At 41.7% G+C, this 26,931-nt stretch overlaps 2 protein-coding genes across 8 annotated transcripts in view; one reads left to right on the forward strand and one right to left on the reverse strand.

The window, feature by feature from the left end:
- Positions 1-26,931, reverse strand: part of Npf (neuropeptide F) — a 92,588-nt gene that overhangs the window by 18,033 nt on the left and 47,624 nt on the right. For 3 of the 7 annotated variants that reach the window (XM_076311639.1, XM_076311640.1, XM_076311637.1), the window contains one exon: positions 14,242-14,442. The exons of 2 other annotated variants lie outside the window; for them this stretch is intronic. In XM_076311639.1, the coding sequence (XP_076167754.1) occupies positions 14,242-14,324 (83 nt within the window). In that variant the 5' untranslated portion in view covers positions 14,325-14,442. Of the gene's footprint in view, positions 1-8,457; positions 8,477-14,241; positions 14,443-15,181; positions 15,576-26,931 lie in introns of those variants that run through there. 2 more of the 7 variants (XM_076311638.1, XM_076311644.1) reach the window with 2 other exon arrangements.
- The window catches only part of Np (serine protease notopleural), a 45,126-nt gene that overhangs the window by 1,517 nt on the left and 16,678 nt on the right, over positions 1-26,931 (forward strand). Inside the window, exons 2-6 of the mRNA XM_076311636.1 lie at positions 5,458-5,563; positions 19,670-19,989; positions 20,908-21,902; positions 22,176-22,603; positions 26,015-26,161. Coding sequence (XP_076167751.1) covers positions 5,458-5,563; positions 19,670-19,989; positions 20,908-21,902; positions 22,176-22,603; positions 26,015-26,161 — 1,996 coding nt within the window. The remainder of the gene's footprint in view (positions 1-5,457; positions 5,564-19,669; positions 19,990-20,907; positions 21,903-22,175; positions 22,604-26,014; positions 26,162-26,931) is intronic.

The raw sequence follows: 26,931 nt of genomic DNA on the forward strand, positions 1-26,931 counted from the left end.
GAGATTGTAAGTAAATTAATTTTTCCGCGAGTTGTTTCCACTCGAGACCGATCGATCGTGATCTTTTTCTACTTACGCGTCGAGTACACCGAAAAATCTTTCGCGTCGTTATAAACAAACAAAACAGCGTTTACCGTGTCTAAACGGAGATTCTAAGTAAATTATTATTATTATTAATTTACAAACGGGCAGAAGCTCTTTATATAAAATGTTTACAAATGAAACTTAACTTAAACGAAGAAGAAACGTGCACAACAACGCATTGTACGAAAACGAATAGCATTGATCGATCATCTTACGCAATTGTCTTTTCAAGGTACGCAAAGATCCACAGAAAGAATGAATTTTTAAATTCATTTTTAAATTCATTTTTAAATTCATTTTTAAATTCATTTTTCTGTAAGTTCTTTCCATTCCGTATCAACTGATCACGATCTTTTCGTACTTACAAATTGTTTTATACGAATGAAACTTAACTTAAACAAAGAAGAAACGTGCACAACAACGCATTGTACGAAAAGGAATAGCATTGATCAATCATCTTACGCAATTGTCTTTTCAAGGTACGCAAAGATCCACAGAAAGAATGAATTTTTAAATTCATTTTTAAATTCATTTTTAAATTCATTTTTCTGTAAGTTCTTTCCATTCCACACCAATTGATCACGATCTTTTTGTACTTAAGCGTCGTGTACACCGAAAAATCTTTCGCGTCGTTACGAAGAAACCAGATTTTTCTATCGTCAATTTTATAATCATTTTACAATCAAAATCGAACGTCAGGTACGATTATATACGTGTATTTATATACATAATAGACACTCGCGTATAATGTACCGTATCGGTCGATCGCTTTCGCGTTTTATTATTTCCAAACCCGTTACGTTTCGCGAATCGTCCAAGGGTTTCAGTGCAAATCGGTCTCGAGTGCAAAGGGTTAACGAGTGCTGCCCGATACCGATGGCCTCCTTCGTTTCCGAACGAACGTTTTATTCCGCTGTACCGTACTTCGGCGCCAACCCACATGTGCGCCTCGCATTAGATACGTGCGTACAAATGAAAGTGGCTGGTACCGTTACGACTTACGCACCGCGTTACAACAAAAGCTTTTTATATAGGGACACGCGTGTCCGCTTTCGACTTCGAAACCTTTAATCGCGATATTCCGCACACGAAGCAGGGATTGGTCGCCTTTGGCGAACTCTGCGAAGACGAGGATCGTATCGGTGTTTAGTAACGTATTAAACCGCTCCGATTATTTATCCAGACACGACAGAGAAAACTGCTGATTTTTCTTGTAAAACGAACGTTCCGCGAATAAGTGGCACGGATAAGAAGTAAAGTAATCTCTGTCGGGGAAATTAAATAGAAAACGTACGATTGGACGAAGCACGAGGCTTCGTTTTCGGGATAATCGATTTTGTAGTTACGTTAACTCGATACGAACCGGTCTCGACTTTGCGGGTTTGATTTATGTACTGTTTACAAGAGCGAAGAAGCGCGATGTCGATTGTCGGAATATACAGCGTTTACAAACGATTCTTTTCGAGAGCATCTGCAGCGAGATCCATTGAGTTTTGGTTGCTCGTGCCTTGGAATTTTTAAAATCGACGATCCTTTTCGAGCATTTGTGTTCGAGGAATAATAAACATCGTTTCTGGAAACGTAGTTTCGAACGTTTCGCGTTCAAAGTATTGAACATTTGTCCGTTGGAAAACTTTCGATTGAATTTTCGTATCGTTGGTTCGATTCGACGAAGTCGTAAGAAATTTCGAAACGTTTCTCTGTAAAATATCCGTTCGAAGGAATCCGTCTTCGATAGGGATAACGATTGGAAATAGAGAGTTTCGTCGATTTTCGTAATTTTTCGATAAACAAGAGCACACCGCGCGACTCGTAGCTGTTGGAATAACGTGACAATCCGAAAGACTCGTGGCACGACTGTTCCCTTGAAATGTGCACGCAAGACGTGTAGCTTTGAAATACGATAGATTTTCACGAGGACGAAAGCCTCGCGTGAAATAATCGTGTCCTCGTGTTCGATTTATTTTTGAACGCAGACTCGGTTCTCTGTCGGTCGCGCCACTCGTTACGGGGCATCCTGTGTACGTCTATAAATAAGAAGAAAATTTCCGATCGAGGTATCGAAGAAGGATCGGCAAATATTTATCAGGATAATTTCTGGTTGTAAAGGAAGATTATCTCGCGGCCATCCATCGTATTGAAAGGAAACAATCTTTCGGAATACAGGAGCATCGGAAAAACGTAAACGATCTTGCTCTTCCCGAGGGACTGAGAGCCTCGCTGCCGGAGTATTGCTTTACAAAAAGAAAGAAATAGTCCGTTCCAAATCGAGGCGGAGAAGATAACTGTCGCCTAACTAATCAGAAGCAGGAAACCAGTAACCTGACCATCGACAAGCCAACGCGCCACTCACGTCGACATTTGTTGCTTCATCCACCCGAATTCCTGCCTCTGGGTAACTGTAACGGTTTTTATCACTTCCTCAAAGAGGAGGAGCGAGTGCACACTGGATGAGATCATTGCATTTCTTCGGCCGGCTCGAAAGAAAACTAGAATCGCGCGCCTGAATTTCAAGGCAAAACGTTCTCAAACGAATATAGTACGATCCATGTATCTTCGTCGACAGAGGTACGATTTTCCTCTCCTTCGAATGTAATAATTTAAAAATCAAAATTATTCTCTAGACTTTCGGAGCATCCATTTATCGGAGTGAAGCACGACGCAACGTTTCGTACTCTGGTCTAGAACTATTTCTGGAGTTTATGTACTGCTTGGAACCACGCGTGTACGAATTAGAATCATTCGTATCGAATATAGTACGATTCGTGTATCTTCGTCGACAGAGGTACGATTTTCCTCTCCTTCGAATGTAATAATTTAAAAATCAAAATTATTCTCTAGACTTTCGGAGCATCCATTTATCGGAGTGAAGCACGACGCAACGTTTCGTACTCTGGTCTAGAACTATTTCTGGAGTTTATGTACTGCTTGGAACCACGCGTGTACGAATTAGAATTATTCGTATCTGGGTAAAAGTGTTTGGAACACTTACCCCGTGTATGTCGATTTTTGTATCGTCTTACTTCTCATTGTTCGATATTTATAATTTAAAATGGCCTGGTTTCAGGTTGTACGCAAAGTCTCGAAGAGGTTCCAAAGTAGAGATCGTAACCCTTTGAGTTGTGTATTTCATCGATAAATAAATGCTCCGAAAGTCTAAAGAATAATATTTACCTAAATTGTGAAACTTTTCATCTTTACATAGGACACTTGTGTAGATTATATATATATGCGCAGTCTGATTTACCGTGCCCATTGTATTTTACGTTTTCATCTTCCATCGTCAGTTTCCTTTTGAAACTCGTTGGAAAATTTTATTCGTAATTTCGTTCATACTATTGGGTTGTTCGGAAAGTCATTTCGTTTTATTTTGGTGAAAATGAAACACGATTTTTTTAAAGTGTGCAAACATTTTATTAAATCATATATTCTCCATTTTGGAAAACGAAATGGTTTTATAAATTAATACGATAATAAAATCTCTGTAAACAGATTCGGAGATGATTTCGTTGCACGAATCCCGGATAATATTATGTTGTTCGAAAAGTCATTTCATTTTTTTTTTTGTGAAAATGAAACACGATATTTTTAGAGTGTACAAACTCTCTAATTTTATTAAATTATATATTCTCCATTTTGGAAAACGAAATGATTGTATAAATTAATACGATAATAAAATCTCTGTAAACAGATTCGGAGATGATTTCGTTGCACGAATCCCGGATAATATTAGGTTGTTCGAAAAGTCATTTCGTTTTTTTTTTTTTTTTTTGTGAAAATGAAACACGATATTTTTAGAGTGTACAAACTCTCTAATTTGATTAAATTATATATTCTCCGTCTTGGAAAACGAAACGACTTTCCGAACGACCCAACATTACCAACGTTATACCCCGTGTAACAATAATACTTATCAGAGAGAAGTATTTAGAATCACGATTGTTGAAAAGATCGTTCGAATAATTCCATTTCGATCGCGATGTATTTAATTTCGCGTTGAAATGAAACGTCTCCGGAGCAACGGGGAGTACAGAGGAACGCTCGAGCACGATGCGATAATCGCGAATTGAATTTTCGCGCGAAGAAACGCACGAAGATTACGCAAGGACCGGGAAGTAGAACGCGTTCCCCGAATTGACACGTCGATCCGCCGCTAGTCCACGACGATCCACGATTCGAGCGGACAGGATACATGTAACGTTACACCCGAATTCTTGCTTCTGAGTAACTGTAACTCGGTTTCTTGCGCGACGGATATCGGGTAACCGTGACTCGATGTCGCGACAGCCATCGCGAGGCGTCATTAGCATCCTCGTGAAAGACGATGGAAACTTATACGAGGAAAGTGTCGGAGCGTCTCGAAACAGAAGGAAAGAGGGCTCAATTGTGACGACGAACAATCGCTTTTACGAATCTGTTTCTCCATCTTGTACGCTTTCGCGTGATATTGTACTCGGCGTGTTTGTTGAAAACGAGTGTCCGTTCTCATAAGGTCGTTCACTCGAACCTTTCTATTCCCGCGCCGTGACTTACAGGGGGCTGTTAACGTCCCCGGTGTCTTTCCATTGTCTCCCGCGATTCGTGATCGTTCATCCCTGTGTCGTCGAGTTCGGTCACCGAGTAACGTCGATAAAATACTTACCCAGCTGCTTGGGTTTAAATACGATTAGATAACGCGAGCTTGTAAAATACACATTCGATTCTATTCTACTAGCTTGTTAAATAAGTAAAATTCTCCCGTTTTTTTCTCTTTTCCATTGTAAAAATATTACTACGACGCTTCAATTTTGTACAACTGTACACGAAACTTCGCACGTGTTCATCGAACGGCGGTACCGTCTTTGGGAAAATAAAACGAACCTATTAGCTCCGTTTCTTATCGAACGAATTAACGAAACTTATCGAGCAATCTATTATTTTTATCAATACAAAATTTGATCAATTACAGGTAACGTTACTTCCAAATTGTCGAACTTTAAATACAAAGATTCCGCGCGTCGGATAAACGTTTCATTCGATAAGAAAGTTTGCGATCTGTGAACGTTGTGTCTCACCGGAAACGTTGAGATACGTGTTATCCGTGTCGCGTCTCGTTCGTAAGATGTAACGAACCTTTTACTCTCGGAGCGATCGGTAATTGGAGAGGATAACTCACCGAAATGAGAGAGAGAGAGAGGAAATTGGACACGAATTAATTCGAGAAACGCGTTGTTGTCGTTCGAAGACAGAACTTCTGTAACGTCCATCCTGTGAGAATTTTCTCAGACGTGTCGCGAAAAGAATGGCGTTCACGTGACCAAGCGAGCAGCGTAACGTTACGTACGAATCGTTTGTTCGCGCCAGCTACAACACGTCGTCGTTTCTCTGTTACAGATGTGGGATCGACAAAGACAAGCCTGGGCCGTCGTTCTTCTAGGCAACGTCCTGATGAATACCGTGATTGCCTCCCCGATTTACGTTCCCCAGTTCGTTCCAGGAAGTAAGTCTCCCGATTCTTTCTTTCTTTTTTAACTCTGGAACGACCAGAGGAGTTTTCGAACACGATCTTTCCTCGGCGACAATTAACGTGGAAATGTACAAGTCGGCCAATCGTTTCGACGATTGCGTATGCAACTTAACGGTTAGAGAAACCGGTCGACTTTGGAATCTCCTTTTCGGTATACCGTGAACTTTCATGGATCCAATTTCATTTCGTTCGAAAGTACGCGTTCCGGACAATTTTCGAAATGTAGTTTTGTTTAAAAATGTTTGGAAACTTGTGCGAGATATCGGGAAATAATTTGAACGAAACGAAATAAACGTCAAGGAGAGTCTTCGAAGAAGGAAAGGTGAAAATTAATATAAAAATAGATTATAAAAGGAGATACTTTTCAGGTTCTTTTTTCTGTGACGTGCTACGAATAATCGTATCCAAAATATTGAAACGAATTTGCAAAATATAATGGTGCAGTCGATCATCTGAGATCGTGAGAGTTTTTATACTTTTCGAATAAAATGAAATGATTCTGCTCGAAATCGAAAACATCGATTTTTACATATTTTCTTGTCGGGTCGAGATATCGTATCCACCGACCCAAAGAACACGGTTTTAAAATTACGTGTTTACAGTTTCGGAAAAAGTAGTCGAGCACTTAAAATTCCATGACATCGTCACAGAACGTTCGACATAGCATTTTAGAAATTTACTTTTACGATCACGTACCACTTTTCCGAAAAGAAAGAAAAAAAACTCTTAATACGATTGGGCGATCGAGTGGTCGAGATTTTTATTTATCAACACAAACATGCACCAAACGGTATACGAATGCAATGAGATAAGAAGAAAGATTAATCGAACAAAGATTGTTTGCATTAAAAATAAGGCGGATATCGTTTAAATTCGCCGACCCTGTTGAATTTCAAGATAAGAGTTATCGATGACTGACTGACGAAATAATTTGACAAAAGAAATACATTTCTTTCCACTTTCCCGCAATTAAATGCGACAAATTGAAACATAGATTAGATTTTAAACGTATCTTCCCAAGACGAGTATATAATTTTCTCAAATGTTTGCATCGATAGACCCATGACTGTATTAATAAACTCGGGCTTTTTTCGCGAGAAACAACTACGTACCATTTCATTACCATTGTTAAATTTCACTATTGATTTTAAGTATTTAACATTAAATCGTTGTCCAATAGGACATCGAACATTACTCCTGGATTCAATTCCGAGTGTATTGAATTTACTCTAATCGCTTCGTAGAATTTTAAACCATTCGCAATCAATAACAGTCCAATTAACGTTCTCTTTAACAATCTCCAACCGAGGTTTCCGATTTTTTTTTGAAACAGTAGTTTCTTAGATGCTCTACGCGAGAAAAGATTACTTTTGTCAGTTTTTTCGAACATTTTTTAAACCTTTCAACTACTTTGTTCATCGTTTTCGGTTAAGTGCTGCCTTATCGTAATACTTAATGAACTTTGTATTACGAATTCAATTTTTGTTTGTTTTGTATGATGTAAACAAACGTTCGAAAATGTTTGTTTACATCGTATACTTAACTTACTCCAAGAATTCTTCGTGCTTCTTAACTTTCGTCGAAGCTTAAGTTTCGTTTTATTTTTCTCAATACAAAAACAACTCATTGCTTATCGTTGCGCAAAATATTATTACTTTCTGCTATTTTTAATTTTAATCGATCTACCTCGGGAGATAAAGAGTACTTGCACAGAAATTTGCAAACGATTACACTTTCTTAATTTTTGTCGATAAATCTAATATCGGACTACAGATACATATTTGATAAAAATATGTATTCGTACAAAATGAATTAAATACAATGTCCAAGTACTAACGTATTATTTCAGTTCGTAAGCCTCGAAGTTACCACTGTACGTTATTGCGAAACAGTCACGAATTAATAAACGAGAACGGTAACATTAATCACGATTTCTTCGTATTACCGAAGAGAAAAAAGCAAAACACGTGGCAAATAATTACATCGAATCTGACAGGTAATTTACTCCCGGATAAAACAATAGCACGTATCGAACGATTATTACTTTAAATATATTACCGATTGCGTGTTTGTAATCTCTTGACCAATGTTGCTTTACCGGATTTAAAACGATCTGGCAACGTCGTTTGTTAAAGCAAAACTGTGTAATCTATAAAACATATTGAGAAAAAAGATGACACATTGTACAGAAAATTGCAATGCGATACAAAAATAATAATAATAATACTATGACAAAAATCGTACGTTAACATATAGCGAAACCTCTTTCTCTCGAAAAACATTGATCAAACTTTTTGGTATCGATTTGTACAACTTTTAAATTCTTTCTCGTCCAAGTTTCTTCCACTCTCCGACAATTCGAACAATAACATAAAAATGTTTCCTAAAACACGCATCTTTCTCTAAATCGGTCATCTGTTAATTTTATATATTTTTCACTATTCGTATTATCGATTTTAGCATGTTGACCAATTACTGTCCGTATCGTTACATCACCGTCTTCGATTCGTCGAATAAGAATAATTTTTCTTTCTTTTTCTTATCACGATTCCAGCTTTTATATATTTGTACGTTTGAAACGTACACCGATCGTATTTTTACGCAATAGCTAAGGAAGAAGCGTTAAGTGTGCCGTAATTTTGTCCAGAAATGCATAAGATCAAGGGTCTTTGAATCTCGTCCCCCAATTTCCCTCCTTTCGCGCGCGCTTCTTTTATCGCGATTCCTGGATTTCCCCGGAGTGTCGGTTGAGTAACGGATCGGTACGCAAATACCCAGGATGGGCTGGGCGAAACCTGTACGTACCCCCGTGAGCGTGTGCGTGCGTGTGCTTACCTGTCTGAGACGCAGGACGACATTGAACCTACCTTGGATTCGAGCTCGAACGGAACGTGGGCGGACTGGTCAGTTTCCTACAAAAGTGGGTCAGCCACGGTCATCGGTGCGCACACGACTTACACTGATTTTTCCGGGCCCCCGTCATCTTCGTTCTCATCGGTATTCCTATCGCTCCGTACTTACGAACGATCGTTGAAGCGAAATAACAACGATCGTCCTTTCGCGGCTTCGGGCACGTAAATTGAATCGTTCGAACGATACACGAGCTTTAATTTTCCTCGTTTTCCCTCTAGTAAACGTCTCGCGATCAATTAGGGGAAAAATTGCACGATTGTTCGACACGATTGTCCTCTCGCGCTTCGACTCGCGAATATTTCGCAGCTTGTAGTTCCATTTTCTTTCTCTCTCCTTGTAAACGTCCATAGTTTGTTCTTGTTCCGTTTTCTTTTTCTAAATAAGTTTCACCTTTCCTCTATGAACCAATCCGGTGTTAAGAACTATCGTAACGCATGGTCGGTAAAATGGCGCGACGAAAGGTTCTTCACCGAGGAAATCTTCCAGTTCTCGTTCGAGGTCAATGTCTATAGCTAATTGGTGGAAAAATTGTGAGCGTCGTTTCGCGTCACCGAGCGCGTGAATTACATCGCTCGAACGAGCCGTGAGTTTGTATTTCCCTTTTTTTCCTTTCTCTCTTCGCGTAAACGTTTATAACTAATTGGGGGAAAAATCGTACGAATCGTATTCAAATGAGAACAGCTTCGTTCCCTCGCGATTCTGGGCGCGTAAATTAAATCGTTCGAACGATACACGAGTTCGTATTTTTCTTCTTTTCCTCTCGCTGAAACATCTACGGCCAATCAGGGAAAGATCGTAGATTCGATCGTAGAAGTGACCGGCACTCGAATCTAACGACTCTGTGTTTTCGTAATTAAATTTCGCGCGTGGTCTAATCGATTTGTTCGTAAAGATATTTTCCACAGGAAGAAGTAGGTACTAGGTTGTCCAATAAGTTTCGTCGTTCGATAAAACTTGTCGAACAGTATAGTACTGGGTTACTCAAACAGTTTCGTCGTTCGATAAAACTTATCGAACAGTACTGTTCAATGCAGTAGATTGTAGTAAGAAAGTACTGTTCAATAAGATTTTCGAACGACGAAAGTACTACATTGAACAGTACTATTCGATAAGTTTTATCAAACATCGAAAGTACTACATTGAACAATATTGTTCAATAAGTTTCATTGAACAACGAAAGTACTACAGTGGACAATACTCTTTAATAAGCTTTTCGAACGACATTGCTACGACAAATACTACACTGAACAATACTACATTGAACAGTACTACTGTTCAATAAGTTTCATTGAATGACGAAAGTACTACATTGAATAGTACTACTATTTGATAAGTTTTACTGAACGACGAAAGTACTACATTGAACAGTACTATTCGATAAGCTTTTCGAACGACGGAAGTACTACATTGAACAGTACTATTCGATAAGTTTTACTGAACGACGAAAGTACTACATTGAACAGTACTATTAGATAAGTTTTACTGAACGACGAAAGTATTACATTGAACAGTACTATTTGATAAGCTTTTCGAACGACGACAGTACTACATTGAACAGTACTATTCGATAAGCTTTTCGAACGACGAAAGTACTACATTGAACAGTACTATTCGATAAGTTTTACTGAACGACGAAAGTACTACATTGAACAGTACTATTAGATAAGTTTTACTGAACGACGAAAGTATTACATTGAACAGTACTATTTGATAAGCTTTTCGAACGACGACAGTACTACATTGAACAGTACTATTCGATAAGCTTTTCGAACGACGAAAGTACTACATTGAACAGTACTATTCGATAAGCTTTTCGAACGACGAAAGTACTACATTGAACAATACTATTCGATAAGCTTTTCGAACGACGAAAGTACTACATTGAACAGTACTATTCGATAAGCTTTTCGAACGACGAAAGTACTACATTGAACAGTACTATTCGATAAGCTTTTCGAACGACGAAAGTACTACATTGAACAGTACTACTGTCCAATTAGTTTTATCGATCGACAAAATGATCGAAGAACCTATTGTTCGTCGTTCGATTCACGGTTAGGCTTTGTTTTCGATCGTTTCTCGTCGCGGGGAGTAACTTTCTTGTTCACTGTCGGTGAAATCATTTCGAGCGACGATCGCGCGCGGGCGTACACGGTCCCCGACGGAAATTCCGACAAGCGCGTAATGGAATCGACAACTTTCTTTCGTGCTATGACGCGCGCGACCGGCTTCCGCTAGCATACATTCGCCACGCGGAAGAACGACGAACGCGTAGAACGTTTCGGTCGAGGGAATTGACCGACTGACCCGAAAGGAAGGGCACTAGCCCCCTCCGTCCCCCTGTCTTCCTTCCATTCTCGGTTTTGCGTACAATTTCACGGTCGATTTTCACTGGCGCACGGCCGTCAACCTCCACCGAAGCCACGAGGAAAGTAAATAAATTCCGGGAAACGCGTGTTACCGTTGCGAGCGGCAACGCCGCTACGTCGATGTAACTTTATTATGTTATGCGTATACATAACTCTACGACGAAACCTCGTTCCGTGTTCGGTTAATTACACCGGCGCCGAGCACCGTTTGTTAATACGATTTACATCTAGTAGAGACTCGGAGGGAACTGCGTACGGACACTAAGGAGACGACCCGCGTCTCGGGGTGAAATTCGTTCGGGGAAACTCGATCAATTTTCCGTGTTATTCGCCGTTAATTGGCACTCGACGTCGCGGTTCCCATGGAATTTACACGTGTGATATTCCTAACGAATGGTCGAATTGTCGTTATTAATTTCAGTATCTGATTTATCTAGAGGAGAGTGGGGTCAGTAGAAACTTACTATTGTGTGGAGTTTAGAGCGAAACGACTTCTCTTCGACCCTTATCTCTTCGATAAGTTTCGTCGATCGATAAAACTAATTGGGCAATAGTACTGTTCAATGTAGTACTGTTCAATATATAATAGTACTGTTTAATGTAGTACTTTCGTCGTTCGAAAAGCTTATCGAATAGTACTGTTCAATGTAGTACTTTCGTCGTTCGAAAAGCTTATCGAATAGTACTGTTCAATGTAGTACTTTCATCGTTCAGTAAAACCTATCGAATAGTACTGTTCAATGTAGTACTTTCGTCGTTCAGTAAAACCTATCGAATAGTACTGTTCAATGTAGTACTTTCGTCGTTCGAAAAGCTTATCGAATAGTACTGTTCAATGTAGTACTTTCGTCGTTCGAAAAGCTTATCGAATAGTACTGTTCAATGTAGTACTGTCGTCGTTCGAAAAGCTTATCGAATAGTACTGTTCAATGTAATACTTTCGTCGTTCAGTAAAACTTATCTAATAGTACTGTTCAATGTAGTACTTTCGTCGTTCAGTAAAACCTATCGAATAGTACTGTTCAATGTGGTACTTTCGTCGTTCGAAAAGCTTATCGAATAGTACTGTTCAATGTAGTACTTTCGTCGTTCGAAAAGCATATCGAATAGTACTGTTCAATGTGGTACTTTCGTCGTTCGAAAAGCTTATCGCATAGTACTGTTCAATGTGGTACTTTCGTCGTTCGAAAAGCTTATCGAATAGTACTGTTCAATGTGGTACTTTCGTCGTTCGAAAAGCATATCGAATAGTACTGTTCAATGTAGTACTTTCGTCGTTCGAAAAGCTTATCGAATAGTACTGTTCAATGTAGTACTTTCGTCGTTCGAAAAGCATATCGAATAGTACTGTTCAATGTAGTACTTTCGTCGTTCGAAAAGCTTATCGAATAGTACTGTTCAATGTAGTACTTTCGTCGTTCAGTAGAACCTATCGAATAGTACTGTTCAATGTAGTCGAAATGAGCATTCTCGGCGGTCGTTCGGAGATCCCTCGTGGAAATTTCGTATACCTCGCCCATCCTGCGGATCAGAAACCTATAAGATGTCTAGATTTGGAAAATACACGGACGAGGCGAACAAATTTCCATTTGATTGATTAATCATTCTCGTCATTGAATTATAAATGTTGCGACGCGATCCTTCGGTTTAAACTCTTCGTCTGTAATATCGTGTGAGACTCGTGGTAAGAAAATTGGGCCGAATATAAGAACCACGAATGAGTCTTGTTACTTAATTAATAATGAGAATGTTACTTAATTATTTGACATTTTCCAGCTACAGCAATTTCCCTGTACGTTGAGTAATATCCAAGATATTAATAAAAAATGGCTAGCGGAAAGGTTGTAACACTGATATTTACCGGGTCGGTTGTAACAGTGATATTTATTTAACTAAATTGTATAGTATATGAAAAACAAGTAAAATTAGTATTTTGCTAGATAAAGAGGTGAAAAATAAAAAGTAAAAAATGAAAAGTTATGATATTTTTTCTCCATTATTAGGCCTTGCAATTATGACAAATATGTATATAAATCGGTATATACGGTAGACATTCTCTTAGAACGGTCGCATAAATTCAAAGTTGAATTCTGTACATGAATTTGTCTTTTCGTTTTTTGTCAAGAAAGTTTTGTCTTTTCTACTCTTCGTTAAAAATGTTGTTCCAAGCTCTTTAACTCATCGTTACAGAAATATTAGTATCTTCTTCCACTTTTACTCTTTTTGAATAAAAGTTGTAACGTTGCAATCGACCCCGACCGCACATGTGAATATTTTCATTAACAACACGTTCATGAATGCTAAACGACGATCAGTATTTCTTCAATAGATCAAATTGAAATTTTAAAGGAAGAACCAAGAAGATATTTGCTAAAAGAGCAATTTTATTACAATTTTAAAATAGCAAGAAAAATTAACTTTTGGGTACAAATGTCATTTTGCACTATATACCTGAAAATTTGTATTAATGTTATTATACATTTCGAGGAATTTACGGTGTTGATACCGCCTCGGTGTTACAACCGACTCCGCTCTTCCCTATTTATAATTCGAGGAGTGTGAATCTACACATATGGTAAAGTGTATAAAAAAAAAATGATTCGAGTATACTAAGTTGTTTAATAAGTTTTGTCGTTTGATAACCTATTATGTTCTACTGTCCCATACTCTAAGTATCCATCGCACTACCGTACAGCTTAACATCGAGTTCAAAAATGTCAAATACTCCTCGAACAGTCTCAAACTCGCGGTGTATCCTCTCTCGTAGATCTCGTTCACTCGAGTTGCGATAGATTTCAAATGGTAAACGTTCGATGAACGTTTAATGGATTCGAATCGGAAGATAACAACGCGATAGATTCGCCACGTATCGTCTATCGATTCACCAAGCTCTGATTCAGAAATGTTAACCACCTGTTTCGATGCTCGAAGACACATCGAGTAGCTTGAATCGGCAACCGATCTTGCGATGTCGGTGGTACTGTTTGCAAATAATGCATTGTCCATAAACAAGAACAAGATGCACTAAGACGTGCAGTAACGCGTGATCTGGGCACGGACATTCCGTACGTTCCCTTTAATTCATCGTAACTCGAAAAGTAAGAAATATAAAACCTATATTCGTAAGATGTTTCCTCTAGATACTCTAGCGCGTAGATTGACCCTCTTGGATCACGAACGTGCATTTGCGCATCACCCTGTGCGCATGTTCCGTGCATTGCGCTCGTGTATCCGGAAGCTTCTCACGATCGTACGTATCCGGAAACCGCGAACTATCCACCCTCCGATCGCCGATGGTAGATCCGATTCGGGACAACCGATCCCCTCCTAGTGTTCGAACCATCGAGATCGGATACGGTAGAACCTTACCCTTGCTCCTCGTTCCAGGCTTCGACGATCGCAAGTCCACTCTCTCGGTTGATTTTTGCTGCCGTAGTTGAACACAATTCCATCAGGGCTAAGACTCGTAGCGCTGGGCGGCACAGGTGGTGCCCATGATCTCCGGACGAGGTAGCTCGGGGTCAGGTATGTCGATTTAATCGCGTCGAGTCGAAGAAGCCTTGGAATGCGCTGTCGAGGGTTTCGTTGAGTAGCCAACGAGAACGAAAGAGAGATAGAAAGAGAGAGAAAGAGAGAGAGAGAGAGAGAGAGAGAGAGAAAGAGAGACAGAGAGAGAGAAAGGACGAAGGTGAGACGGGTAGAAGCAGAGGAGATCGCGCGTTGGTGTCTTAGAGGGAAACGGGCTGTTACATTAGGCTACGACTGTGACCCACTTTTGGGTCGGGCAACTAGCTCGTACATCGAAACTTAACGGTACCGAGATGCTTCGCCTCGCTTGACATCGATTCGTTCTTCGCTAACGCCCCGGTGGTCTATATACAGTAATCCGAACTCGACGATCGATCGAAAATTCGTCGATACTCGGTGACAATGGAAACTTTTTTTTTTTTTTTTTTTTGTTTTACCGAGCGTTGATCGTTGTCGTACGATTTTCCAAGATTCGATCGAAATGTCGCGCATTTATTCCCATCGCGGATATCTTGGCTATCGTAACACCGATAGAGCGGTATCGCGCGAATCGCTCGAGAATCTCGAGTACTTGTTTATTCAAGGACGTGTTCTCGTACACATCGGTGGTCGATCGTACAAAAAAAGGTGCCGAATTAATCGAGAAATCGTGTTACGTGTGTCTCGTACAAGGAGAGTATGTAAGAGAGTACTCGTCGACGTCGCGCGAATCTTCGAGATACGAACGAAACTCACTGACGTACACTATTAGCCCCCAGCCACGTTCTTCTTTCTTACTTACTTCCTTCCTTCCTTCCTTCCTTCGTTCCTACGACTCGCGTGCCCCCACCTAGACCCACCACCAGGTGTACGTGGCTCGTTTCTCGTTTCTTATTATGCGTAGAAACACGTAACTGTACCGAAGGGGCGTATGAATCATTCCCGAAGCAGGCAACCGTCATTCCGTTATCCGTATTCGATGTTCTTACGCTTTCCTTTCGCTGTCACGTGACACGCGCGTACCCGCGGTTAATTGATATTCGAGTTCTATCGGAGTTAATTACAACCGTGCCTAATAACCATCACGATGACGGACGTAATTAGAAACCAGAAACGGTGTGCCGCGTGCTACTGTCTCGCCGCGGGAGATTCGCGGCTTCTTTCGAGGACGATTATTATTAATCGATCGCGGTGCACACGGTGTCTTACATTATACACGACAGGGTACCGACTGCGGCGCAGCAGCCGACCGATTAAACGGAATTATAAACGATGACGAGATACCGCGACCGAAGTGTTACGATGAGAATGTAGAACGCGAACACCGAATGCACAGTTACGGCCACCGAGTGAAGGTTGTCGCTAACTCGACGCGAGATCGTGGAACGCGGACACATTCGTTCTTTCGTTCCTCGTTTCTCTATCTCTCTCTCTCTCTCTCTCTTTCTCTGTCGAGATGATATTTCCAGCCTGGAGGATCGTTTTCCAGGTGATTACGACGGAACGAACGCTCAACAGAACCAGTCGAGTGACAAATCCGTTCGAAAGAACCGAATTTTGCAAATAGGTCGTGAAACGAACGAAAATAAAACAATCTTTCGAACACGGGTGTTTATTTGACAAAAGGGTATATATTTAATAAGGGAGATGTACATACGTATCGGAGAAAAATAATCAATCGTTTCACGATAGCGTAAAATTTCGAACCAGTCGAGTGACAAATCCGTTCGAAAGAAACGAATTTTGCAAATAGGTCGTGAAACGAACGAAAATAAAACAATCTTTCGAACACGGGTGTTTATTTGACAAAAGGGTATATATTTAATAAGGGAGATGTACATACGTATCGGAGAAAAATAATCGATCGTTTCACGATGGCGTAAAATTTCGAATATTTTTTAAAATTGTAGATACTTTGTTACATTAATCGTATACAAAGGGGCATTGAAACTCGTTGATAAATTGATGGTAATAGTAATGGTAATAATGAAATAAACATCCGCGGAGCGTTTCTTTCTTTTTGTGTTCTTTTAACCATTGTATCGGAATATTTATTTATTTATTTACGGGCACGAATTCTACAGTATACGAACGGAAAGGAATACAATGGCAGTTCGATGTAGACGGTAGACAATGCACGAGACTGCGTTTAAATTAACACAAATGACAAAGAAATTGAGCAAACTACCGTAATTGTTCGCATTGATGTTTAAGGGGAGTCAGACGTAAAAATCTACACTCTCTGCGGTGTATCGTGTTACATAAGTGTTTTTGTTACGTAGATCGTAATTTATTTAACCGTATGTGCTGCAGTATTCTACACGAGATCGTACAAGTGAACAATATGGTAACTCGATTGTATCGATATCCTTAAAATGTCTCGAAACTCTAATAACGAAATCCAAAGTTTTAAGTGCAGCAGATGTAATATTGGCGACAGGTACGAACAAAAAGACAGATTAGACTGTTATAATTTTTATCATTATTGTCATCAAGTACGGATACATTCATCATCGTTCATAATTTTATATAATATTTCGGATTACTTTGATCCACGTCAGATACTTCCTGAATATCATTGATGTTACAGTTCTTAAATCCAAAATGTAAATATTATCATACACCTACGTAGTTTAGATACTGAACTCGTTCTACGATAAATAATCGGTCGTTTGTTCGTACATCGACTGATTGCAAACAAATATTTCGCGCGATTTTCTTCGATCTAAGAACCGAAGAATTTCTGAAATTTATTTTTTGCAACCCCGATCGAAACCCCTTTTGAACTTCTGGATATTTTAATTAAATATTTCTCGTTACTCCTTCGCGTTAACCGTGATTAGTATTCGCCGATATTTAACGATACCAATGGTATCCGAAGAACTGTTAGGTGTGTTTATCGATAAACCTAAATTGGAGTAAAATTACAAAATCAAACATCAAATAAATTTGAACGAACACGAGTTCGATTGTTTCGAAGAGAGTATTACAATTCGACGCTTAACGAAAGTTTTGTTTGCTGTCGAATCCCATTTCATAAGACAAAACAAAACGATCCTCGGTTCGATCGAATCCGTACCACGAATTCGATCGTCGTACATAACGCGACGACAATTCGAGACACTCACGATCCTAGCTTAATTTATCCTAATCGCTCTACAAGTGTATATCTCGTAATACGTATAAAACATTCCGATATTACGAAATCGTGGAAAACGTACTTCGTGTAATCCTAAATTTTTAAAAATTGTCTATTTTCAAGGTTTAGAATTCGAAGAGGGAGCTTCGTGTTGCTCGGACTTGTGTTTTCAAAGCGTACGATGAAAATTTTATTCAATATTTATTCGTAATACGTATCAAACATTCCGATATTACGAAATCGTGGAAAACGTACTTCGTGTATTCCGAAATTTTTGAAAATTGTCTATTTTCAAGGTTTAGAATTCGAAGAGGGAGCTCCGTGTTGGTCCGATACACATTTTCGAAGCGATAAAAATTTGATTCAATATTTATTCGTTTCCGTTCGTAAATTAACGCCCGTCCAATCGACGGTGTTAATTATCATTCGTCGAAGAACCTATCGCGTTCAACGCGCCTTAAATATCGGCTATCGAACGAGATTGAACGTGTTTTTAGCACGTTGCTTTTAACACGAGACCCTGCCTGAAATATTTCTTACGCGTAACGATGGACATACAAGGTTGTTGAATTAATTTTCTCGTTTCTTCCATTGTAAAAATATACTACGACACTTCAACTTCGAACAACTGTAAATACACGAGGGAGTGGACAGTTGTGCATAAAACTTCACACACGTTCACCAAACAGTAGTACCATCTTCAGAAAAATAAAACCTAGAACCTGATAGTTCCATTTCTTATCGAAAAACAACACTTATCGAGGAACCTATTAGGTTATGTTAGACCACGAACGAATCGAATGTCACGGGACCATTCTCGCACAATTTTAGAGAATTTTACAGTCTCTGTTCTCCGACACTACAACTTTGAACAACTGTAAATACATTAACAAGTGGACAGTTGTACATAAAACTTCACGCACGTTCACCAAACAGTAGTACCATCTTCAGAAAAATAAAACCTAGAACCTGATAGTTCCATTTCTTATCGAAAAACAACACTTATCGAGGAACCTATTAGGTTATGTTAGACCACGAACGAATCGAATGTCACGGGACCATTCTCGCACAATTTTAGAGAATTTTACAGTCTCTGTTCTCCGACACTACAACTTTGAACAACTGTAAATACATTAACAAGTGGACAATTGTACATAAAACTTCACGCACGTTCACCAAACAGTAGTACCATCTTCAGAAAAATAAAACCTAGAACCTGATAGTTCCATTTCTTATCGAAAAACAACACTTATCGAGGAACCTATTAGGTTATGTTAGACCACGAACGAATCGAATGTCACGGGACCATTCTCGCACAATTTTAGAGAATTTTACAGTCTCTGTTCTCCGACACTACAACTTTGAACAACTGTAAATACATTAACAAGTGGACAATTGTACATAAAACTTCACGCACGTTCACCAAACAGTAGTACCATCTTCAGAAAAATAAAACCTGATACCTCCATTTCTTATCGAAAAACAACACTTATCGAGGAACCTATTAGATGTTCGGTCACGGACGAATCGAATGTCACGGGATTATTCTCGCAACGATGAACCTAATAGCTCCATTTTTTATCGTAAAACAAAATTTATCGAGCAACCTATTAGGTTATGTTAGACCACGGACAAATCGGACGTCACGGGACCATTCTCGCAACGATGAACCTAATAGTTCCATTTCTTATCGAAAAACAACACTTATCGAGGAACCTATTAGGTTATGTTAGATCACGAACGAATCGAATGTCACGGGACCATTTTCGCAACGATGAACCTAATAGTTCAATTTCTTATCGAAAAACAACGCTTATCGAGGAACCTATTAGGTTATGTTAGACCACGGACAAATCGGACGTCACGGGACCATTCTCGCAACGATGAACCTAATAGTTCAATTTCTTATCATAAAACAAAATTTATCGAGCAACCTATTAAATTATGTTAGACCACGGACAAATCGGACGTCACGGGACCATTCTCGTAACGATGAACCTAATAGTTCAATTTCTTATCGTAAAACAAAATTTATCGAGCAACCTATTAGGTTATGTTAGACCATGGACGAATTGGACGTGACGGGACCATTCTCGTACAATTTGACAGTGTTCTCTGTTCTCCGCATTACAGTCTCTGTTCTCTGTTCAGGTACGGGAAGGAACATCAGGAACTTGCCGTGCGTGTCACGAAGAACCGGCGAAACCGGGGTTTGCATGTTCGCGTTCACATGCGCGAAGGCGAACGGCACGCATCTCGGCACCTGCATCGATCGTTTCTACTTCGGTAGCTGTTGCAAGATCGACGACGAACCGGACATTTTTCCCCAGGACAACAGTATCGACGACGGGCCGCCAGCAAGGCCGTTCGTCACGACCAGCGGGCCCATCGAGAGCAACGACATACCCGAGTACTTCTCAAGGCCGAAGCCGATCAACGAGAAGAAACCACCTGGAACGCACACCACCGAGGCAAGTGGATCGCGATTTCGTATTTATCGAGGTTTGGCTCGGTTCTCGGGTTCCGTTCACCGTTAGGCGTGAAAGTCGGTAGAAGGAAGTTGCATACTTTGACGATCGTTCTGTCAGAAGAAAACTGTTCAAAGTCCACTCGGATGAAAATCCACGAAGATACGCATTTGTTCGATCTCGAACCTCTCGGCGATAAGTTTCCGAAAGTAAACACGGGTCGCGTCGCGTTGTTTGGTTTCGAAAGACCCAAGTTCGTTCGATGACCGTGCCGAGATCGAGCTTTGTAACATCATTTTTAACATTTCAAGACCATCACGATGATAGTAATAATAATAATAACACGTTTCTTCCAGCGCGTACAACGCTGAAAATTGCACTTTGATCGATCTTGCGAATAATTCGCTCCGTCGTGGATCTCGTCGTTGAACTCGCGTAGCGTTACTATTTTCACTTATTGGTAAACAAGTATTCCCACGCGTAGAAATCGGAACACTTAATCGAGCTCGAGGCAGGTTCCGCTGAACCGATTTATCGAAGAGTATCGTCGACCCAATACGAAACACCGATTCCTGAGAAGTCTTTAATATTTATTGACGTTAAATTGGCACGAACGCGAACGTTCGACGGTGAATACAATTAATGTCTCGTCGATTCTCGGAAGAAGTTCTATTTTACGTCGTACGAGGGACGAATGATAGATCATCGCCATGTTGATTCACTCGATGCGTTTTGTTTGTCCGCGGTCGGTAACGCCTCGTTAAACGAAATTGAACCGTGCCAGCGAACCCGTTAAAACGCCTCGATAATGTTTACTTCCGGGAGATGTATTTTTGCACGAGTCACGATCCAACTCTGCAGCGAACGAGCGCAATTTTCTAACGAAAATAATCACCTCTCTTCCTTTCTGCGAATGTTTAGGAAACGACCGGTACTTACGTCGCGCAGAACACTCGCGCACCAACGACGACGGTGAAGGAAACGACGAAACTCGTAACGAAGAAGCCGATACTCGCGACCGTTGAAACGACCGTGCAACCGGTTTGGTTGTCGACCTTCCAAACCGTGCACAATTTCTCCAAGGAAGATTCGACCACTGCGAGTCCGCCCGGAATCACCACCGTTGCCGTTCAATTGTCGCAAAAAACTTCCGGCACGACAACAGAAACCACCAACGCCACCAACAAACCCACGCCAACTCTCTCGATCGCTCAGAGACCAACGACGTCGGAAACCACGACCAAAGTATCGTCTGCGGCGCAAACGTTCGCCCAAACGACGAAACCGATCACCAAAAAGCCAATTCACTCGTCCTCTTACAAACCGACCCGCCCGGTGACCCACAAACCGACCGACACGACTGCACACAAACCGTTGGAAACAACCACACCCGGACCGTCGCCTCTCACCAGCACCGAAACAACAACCGAGACCACGACCTCGAGAACCGTGTTCACGACTACCCAGAGGACCGTACCCGCGACCAGATTCCCACCAAGGAATACAACCACCGCGAAACCATCGACCCATCCTACCACTGGACGACCCATCGTCACCGGTACCAAGAAACCGACGACAATCGCCAGCACGAAAAGACCAACGAGCACTACCAAGAAACCGACCACTCACGGGAAAAGACCAACTGTTGCCAAACCAACCACCACCTCCGCTCCGGGGACCACGTTGCCAATCACGACCAAGACACCAACGACCGTCAAGGACCAACCGACCATCGCGACGACCGTCGAAACCCCATCGTCCACGGCAACGAAACCTTCCGTTTCGTTCTCGGTACCTCCGAAACCTACCACACCCGTGACTCCGAAACCCACGCAGAAAATCAAACCGACGACGTTGAAAACGACGATCTCAAAGCCGGTTACCACCACCTCGAAGCCATCCACGACGACCACGAAGTCACCGACCACTACTCCGAAGTCACAGACCACGACCCCGAAGTCACAGACCACGACCTTGAAGTTACAAACCACGACCTCGAAGTCACCGACCACTACTCCGAAGTCACAAACCACCACCTCGAAATCACCGACCACGACCCCGAAGTCACAAACCACGACCTCGAAGTCACCGACCACGACCCCGAAGTCACAAACCACGACCTCGAAGTCACCGATCACGACCCCGAAGTCACAAACGACCCCGAAACCACTGACGACGACCACGTCGAGGCCGAAACCGACACGGATCGGCGCGACAACAACGAAACCGTTGTCCAAGCCGGAATACACGACCACCACCGAGAAAACCACACTACTGTTGTCGTCGACCGACGCATCCACCGTCGGTCTCCCGAAACTCAAACCAACCACGGAGTCCGCGAAGCCCGCGACACCATACGGTAAACCTTCCAGCGGGACCACGACCGCGACAATCTCCACCGTTTTCGGTTCCACCGTGACGGAAACCGATCTCACGTCCGTGACATCATCCGACGCGACCACGTCCACGTACGTCGCGTCGACGAAGACACCGACGATCGATCAGACTATCGAAGAGACGACACAGACCACCCATTCGCCCGGACTCGTTACGTGGACGTCGAGTTCGGACGACGCGACCACTAAGACACCGGAGATTTCTTCCACGACTCAGCTGGGTGAGTAGAGAGTAGGAACGCGAGGATATTCGCGATCACGGATACCAATCGGGTACAAAAATTGTTCAACTTGAGGAATATCTAGTCGAAATCGGCTAGAGTCGAAAACCTGTACCCAATGTTCGGTTATCAGTGAATTCCAGTACCCGGAAGCGAAGTCGAGCGATGTCGAAATTTGGAAAGTTTGTAAAACGTTCGCGTGCCGGTGAATTCGGATACTTGAAACTGAAATAGTATCGGAGAGTATCGCAGATCTCGAAACTTCGGAACGACACAGACGTTATGTTCTTTCACGATTCTTCAACCGGGTTTTCGACTCGAACTTTCAAATTGGTACGGTTTATTGTGTTCTGTATTGTAATCAAATACAGCAGCTCGTTACACATCGTTACACAAACGCGTAGCGGAAGATTATTTTCCGATGCTGTTAATATCGTTACAGCCACGAGAACAAAATTAATAATAGGAAAAGTGGAGCAATTATGTTTTCTACGTTCCAATTCGAAATAAAATAACTTTCACAATTTCTATCGCCAACCGTTTCTCTTCCTCGTGAACTTTTACGTTTGATTGTAATATAGGGTACGGCAACTCGTTCGAATTTGAAAGTTTGAGGCGAAAAACCGGTCGAAAAAGCACCAAGTAACCGGTTGGAAAGTATCGTGTATTGTTTTGACAACATTTCTAGATTCGACTTTAGATTTACATAACCGAATATTGCAAATTTTGCCCGGATCTGATCCCGAGAAATCGTGCACAAGGTTCCAACGCAAATCCGAAATTTCGAGTACTCGCACATTTTTGGAAGAGTAAACAAAGACATTGATCACGAAAAAACGTGCGCACGATTCGATCGGTCGTTCTTGAAGCCAACGATTATTTCTTCCTCAGGTACGAAGGAATAACTGGATCGAAATGAAAATTAATAGTTATCCGTGGCTCTTTCGATACAGCTTCGCTAGATGTACGTCGTTTTCTCGAACAACTCTTTTTGTTTGGGTTTTTATTCGGCCGAAGCGCGCTTAAAAAGAGGAATTCCAGCTCGATAGTGCACACGATTTCCGGTGAACATTCGAACTGAAAGAAAAAAGTCGACGAGAGTATTAATCCAGACTAGTTTCTCTATCGAGGGCAACCGTTACGAAGAAACGATTTCAAAAATTGACAAACTACCACCGTCTCTGAGCAGGAATATATCGTTTTCTTATAATTATTGAACAATTCGATACATCGTGCTCGACTTCGATCAATCGTAACCGACGATGGTTCATGGACGCTTCGATTCCGAGATCAACCATCCGAGAATAGTACCTGTTTCTGGTAAATCGATCGCGTTTAGAAATGTTCAAACTCTTTTCGTCGCGCAATAATTATAACCTTTCTCATCCTTTGATTTTCTTTCCGTTCGATTGGATCGGTAGAAGATACGAAGCGTTTCTTCGAATCGAAATAATTTTCAACGCCGCGAGCCAGCGTCCGGTAAGCAACGATCGTGGATGATCAAATTACGTGATCGGACTCCGCGTAATTCATAAATTAATCGACGCATGCGCGCTATTATTTTGCACGGGGACACTCGGTTTCGATTTGCATTCCCCATTCGCATGCTAAACGAAAACTGTTCCCGCGGGTAGGTGAAATCGAAGAAAACGGATACCCATTGTGTAACGCGACGCTTTTGTCGTCAATAGGAAATCATCTCGTCGGCAATTCACGTCGTGGAGCACGCCTCCTGCATTAACTAGCAAACGAGAGAATCGCGAAAGCTCCCGGTTGAGTTTGATCGATTACGCGTCGAATTCACCTTAGATGCCCGCGCTTTCACCTACACTTTTAATAAATTCGACAGAATTCCCTCGCCTTGGGAAATTGAAAAATAAAAATATCGTTTCACGGAACATCGAGTCGGGGTTCTGTTCAACTGTACAGGGTGCTCTAAAGTACGCGTTGAAATACGAGATCGAGAAAGAAAAATTCTAAAGATTCGCGTCATTATTAGGATCATTGTAACGTCTTCGTTGCTCAAACATCGGAATAATTACACAATTGTGCAAACGCGAGGTACGGTTACTTTTAAAGCTAGCCTCGAACGTATCTGGAATCGAGGTCGTACGAACCTCTGCCGGCAAATGTACGATCGAACGCAAATCAAGGTGGATCGCGTTGAGAAACGGATCTGGTTGCCTTATTTCGTTGTACTCTGGTTATTTCGAGTTACTGTTCGCGATTCAAATAAATACGCAACAAGTAAGATAGTACGGGCGGGTAAATTTCCAAGATAAACGTGCGAAAAATCAACGTGGATAACGTCGTAAATAGAAAGATTCGAACGAAACTGGTTCGTAAACGTGAAAGAGAAGCAATCGACGGTACGCTCGGTAAAGTTTCGTTCAGTTTGCGCGACTTTTCGATATAAATCCTCCAACGATTTATAATTCCCCGATAAATCGAACCGACGAGATTTCGTTCGATAACGTCAAGTTTTCTTCCAGTTACCGTATCCGATCACTCGTAGACCGAAGCGTTCGCTCGAGATCTTTCGAGATCTTTCGATCCTCTTTCGATGTTTCTTCTCGTTGATCGGATCGTCGTAACTTCCGCTGAATCTCGACCGCGAGTTCTCTTCTTTTCTTTTTCTCTTTCTCTCTCTCCATCTCGAGGACTTTTCCTTAAGCAACCGCGTAGTTTTGCTCGTCCTGTACGTTGCACGTCGGTTTCATGCATCGACCATCGTAATTACTCGCGACAGGTCGCGTCGCCGTAAAGAGCGTTTAATCGCGAAATAGATCGCTCGCGTCGCGATAACAAAGGGACAATCAAGACTCTTCGTTATTCTCGATGTTACGTTCGCAATTTCCAACGTGCGACCCACGCGTATCGCGACGCGGCGCCTCGTCGATTAATGCACACCGCCGATTGCACGGGTATGCGCATCCACGTAACGTGTACACGTAGGTGTGTCATCGGGCAAACGCGTTCGCGTTGTCCTTAAGCGGAATAAATTGCGCTCGGAGACGCACGTGCGAGATAGAGTTTCCATAGGCGGGCGTTAATCGAGTTCCGAAACGGGGTGTTCCCATTAAAGAAGCAAAGGTCGCGTTGCGAGCCGTATCGATGCGAGATGAAATTCTGTTGCGCCACCGGAACACGTTGTAACGGTTTAAACCGTCCACCGTAATCTTTCCTCTCGAATGCTTCGCGGGCAGCGTTCGCTCGGGTCCCTCCCCTCGTCCTTCCCGTTGTAATTTAAACGAGTCGAATTATTTTCCGATAACTGCACTTCGTCCCAGTTATCCCCGGAACGTGCTTTCGATTTTCTTTTTCCATTTTGTTCCGTTTGGACGGCCAACCAAGCGCGAGGAATCTTCCGATCTTTCGGTACACGCGTCGATAATTCTCGATGTCTTTCAGATCAAACCGAAAGCGAATGGACACCGCTCACCACGCCGGACGGTTGGATCATGATTCAATCGCTCACCACGAAAAAACCACCGCAGACGTCCGAGGAGACGACGGTTAAACCGATCACGGAATCAACGTTACAATCTACGACTTCCGGTACGATAACCCTCTCGTACGCTCACGGCAGATGATTCTTTTTAATATTCTAGGTTGACGAGTTATCGTAACGCCTATTAACCCTCGAACGACCACGCGACTCTTTCCCGCGCAAAACTGTCATCTAAGTGAACGTACAGCGATTAATCCGATCGACCGATCGACGCGATGAGAAAGAAAAATACGACCGTGTTCAGGCTGGACAAAATTCGAGGTGCTTTTTAATATATTGTTTCTTGTTCGGTTATCGATTGATTAGATTTGTCGCTGTACGACGAGGTTGCAAAATTGGGAGTCCAGTAGCCACGCTCGTTTATCGTGCATACTTCGTTTCCTTCGTTCGTAGCTCAGATTCGGCGCCAATGGTGGAAATGTCACTTTGGATACTGCGATCTGCCCGAGTTGCACAGCTCGGTTCTACCATGTTCGTTTACGACAGATTTAAAACGCGTCGAGAAAGAAACAAGGTATACAATCGTGTTCAAATCGCAGGGAAATCGACATCCTTTTTATCTCGTGTCTTTTTTTCTTCATCGATTGGATCAACGAACGATTTTATCGCTATACGACGCTAGTTGGAACGTAGCCTAAAGTACGCAACGGAGTCCATAGGCGCGAGAAGTACGAAATGCTTTTTAATATATTGTTTCTTGTTTGGTTATCGATTGGTTAGATTTGTCGCTGTACGACGAGGTTGCAAAATTGGGAGTATAGTAGCCACGCTCGGTTATTGTGCATACTTCGTTTCCTTCGTTCGTAGCTCAGATTCG

The sequence above is a fragment of the Ptiloglossa arizonensis genome, chromosome 5 (assembly GCF_051014685.1).
Source record: "Ptiloglossa arizonensis isolate GNS036 chromosome 5, iyPtiAriz1_principal, whole genome shotgun sequence".
NCBI classification, from domain to species: domain Eukaryota; kingdom Metazoa; phylum Arthropoda; class Insecta; order Hymenoptera; family Colletidae; genus Ptiloglossa; species Ptiloglossa arizonensis.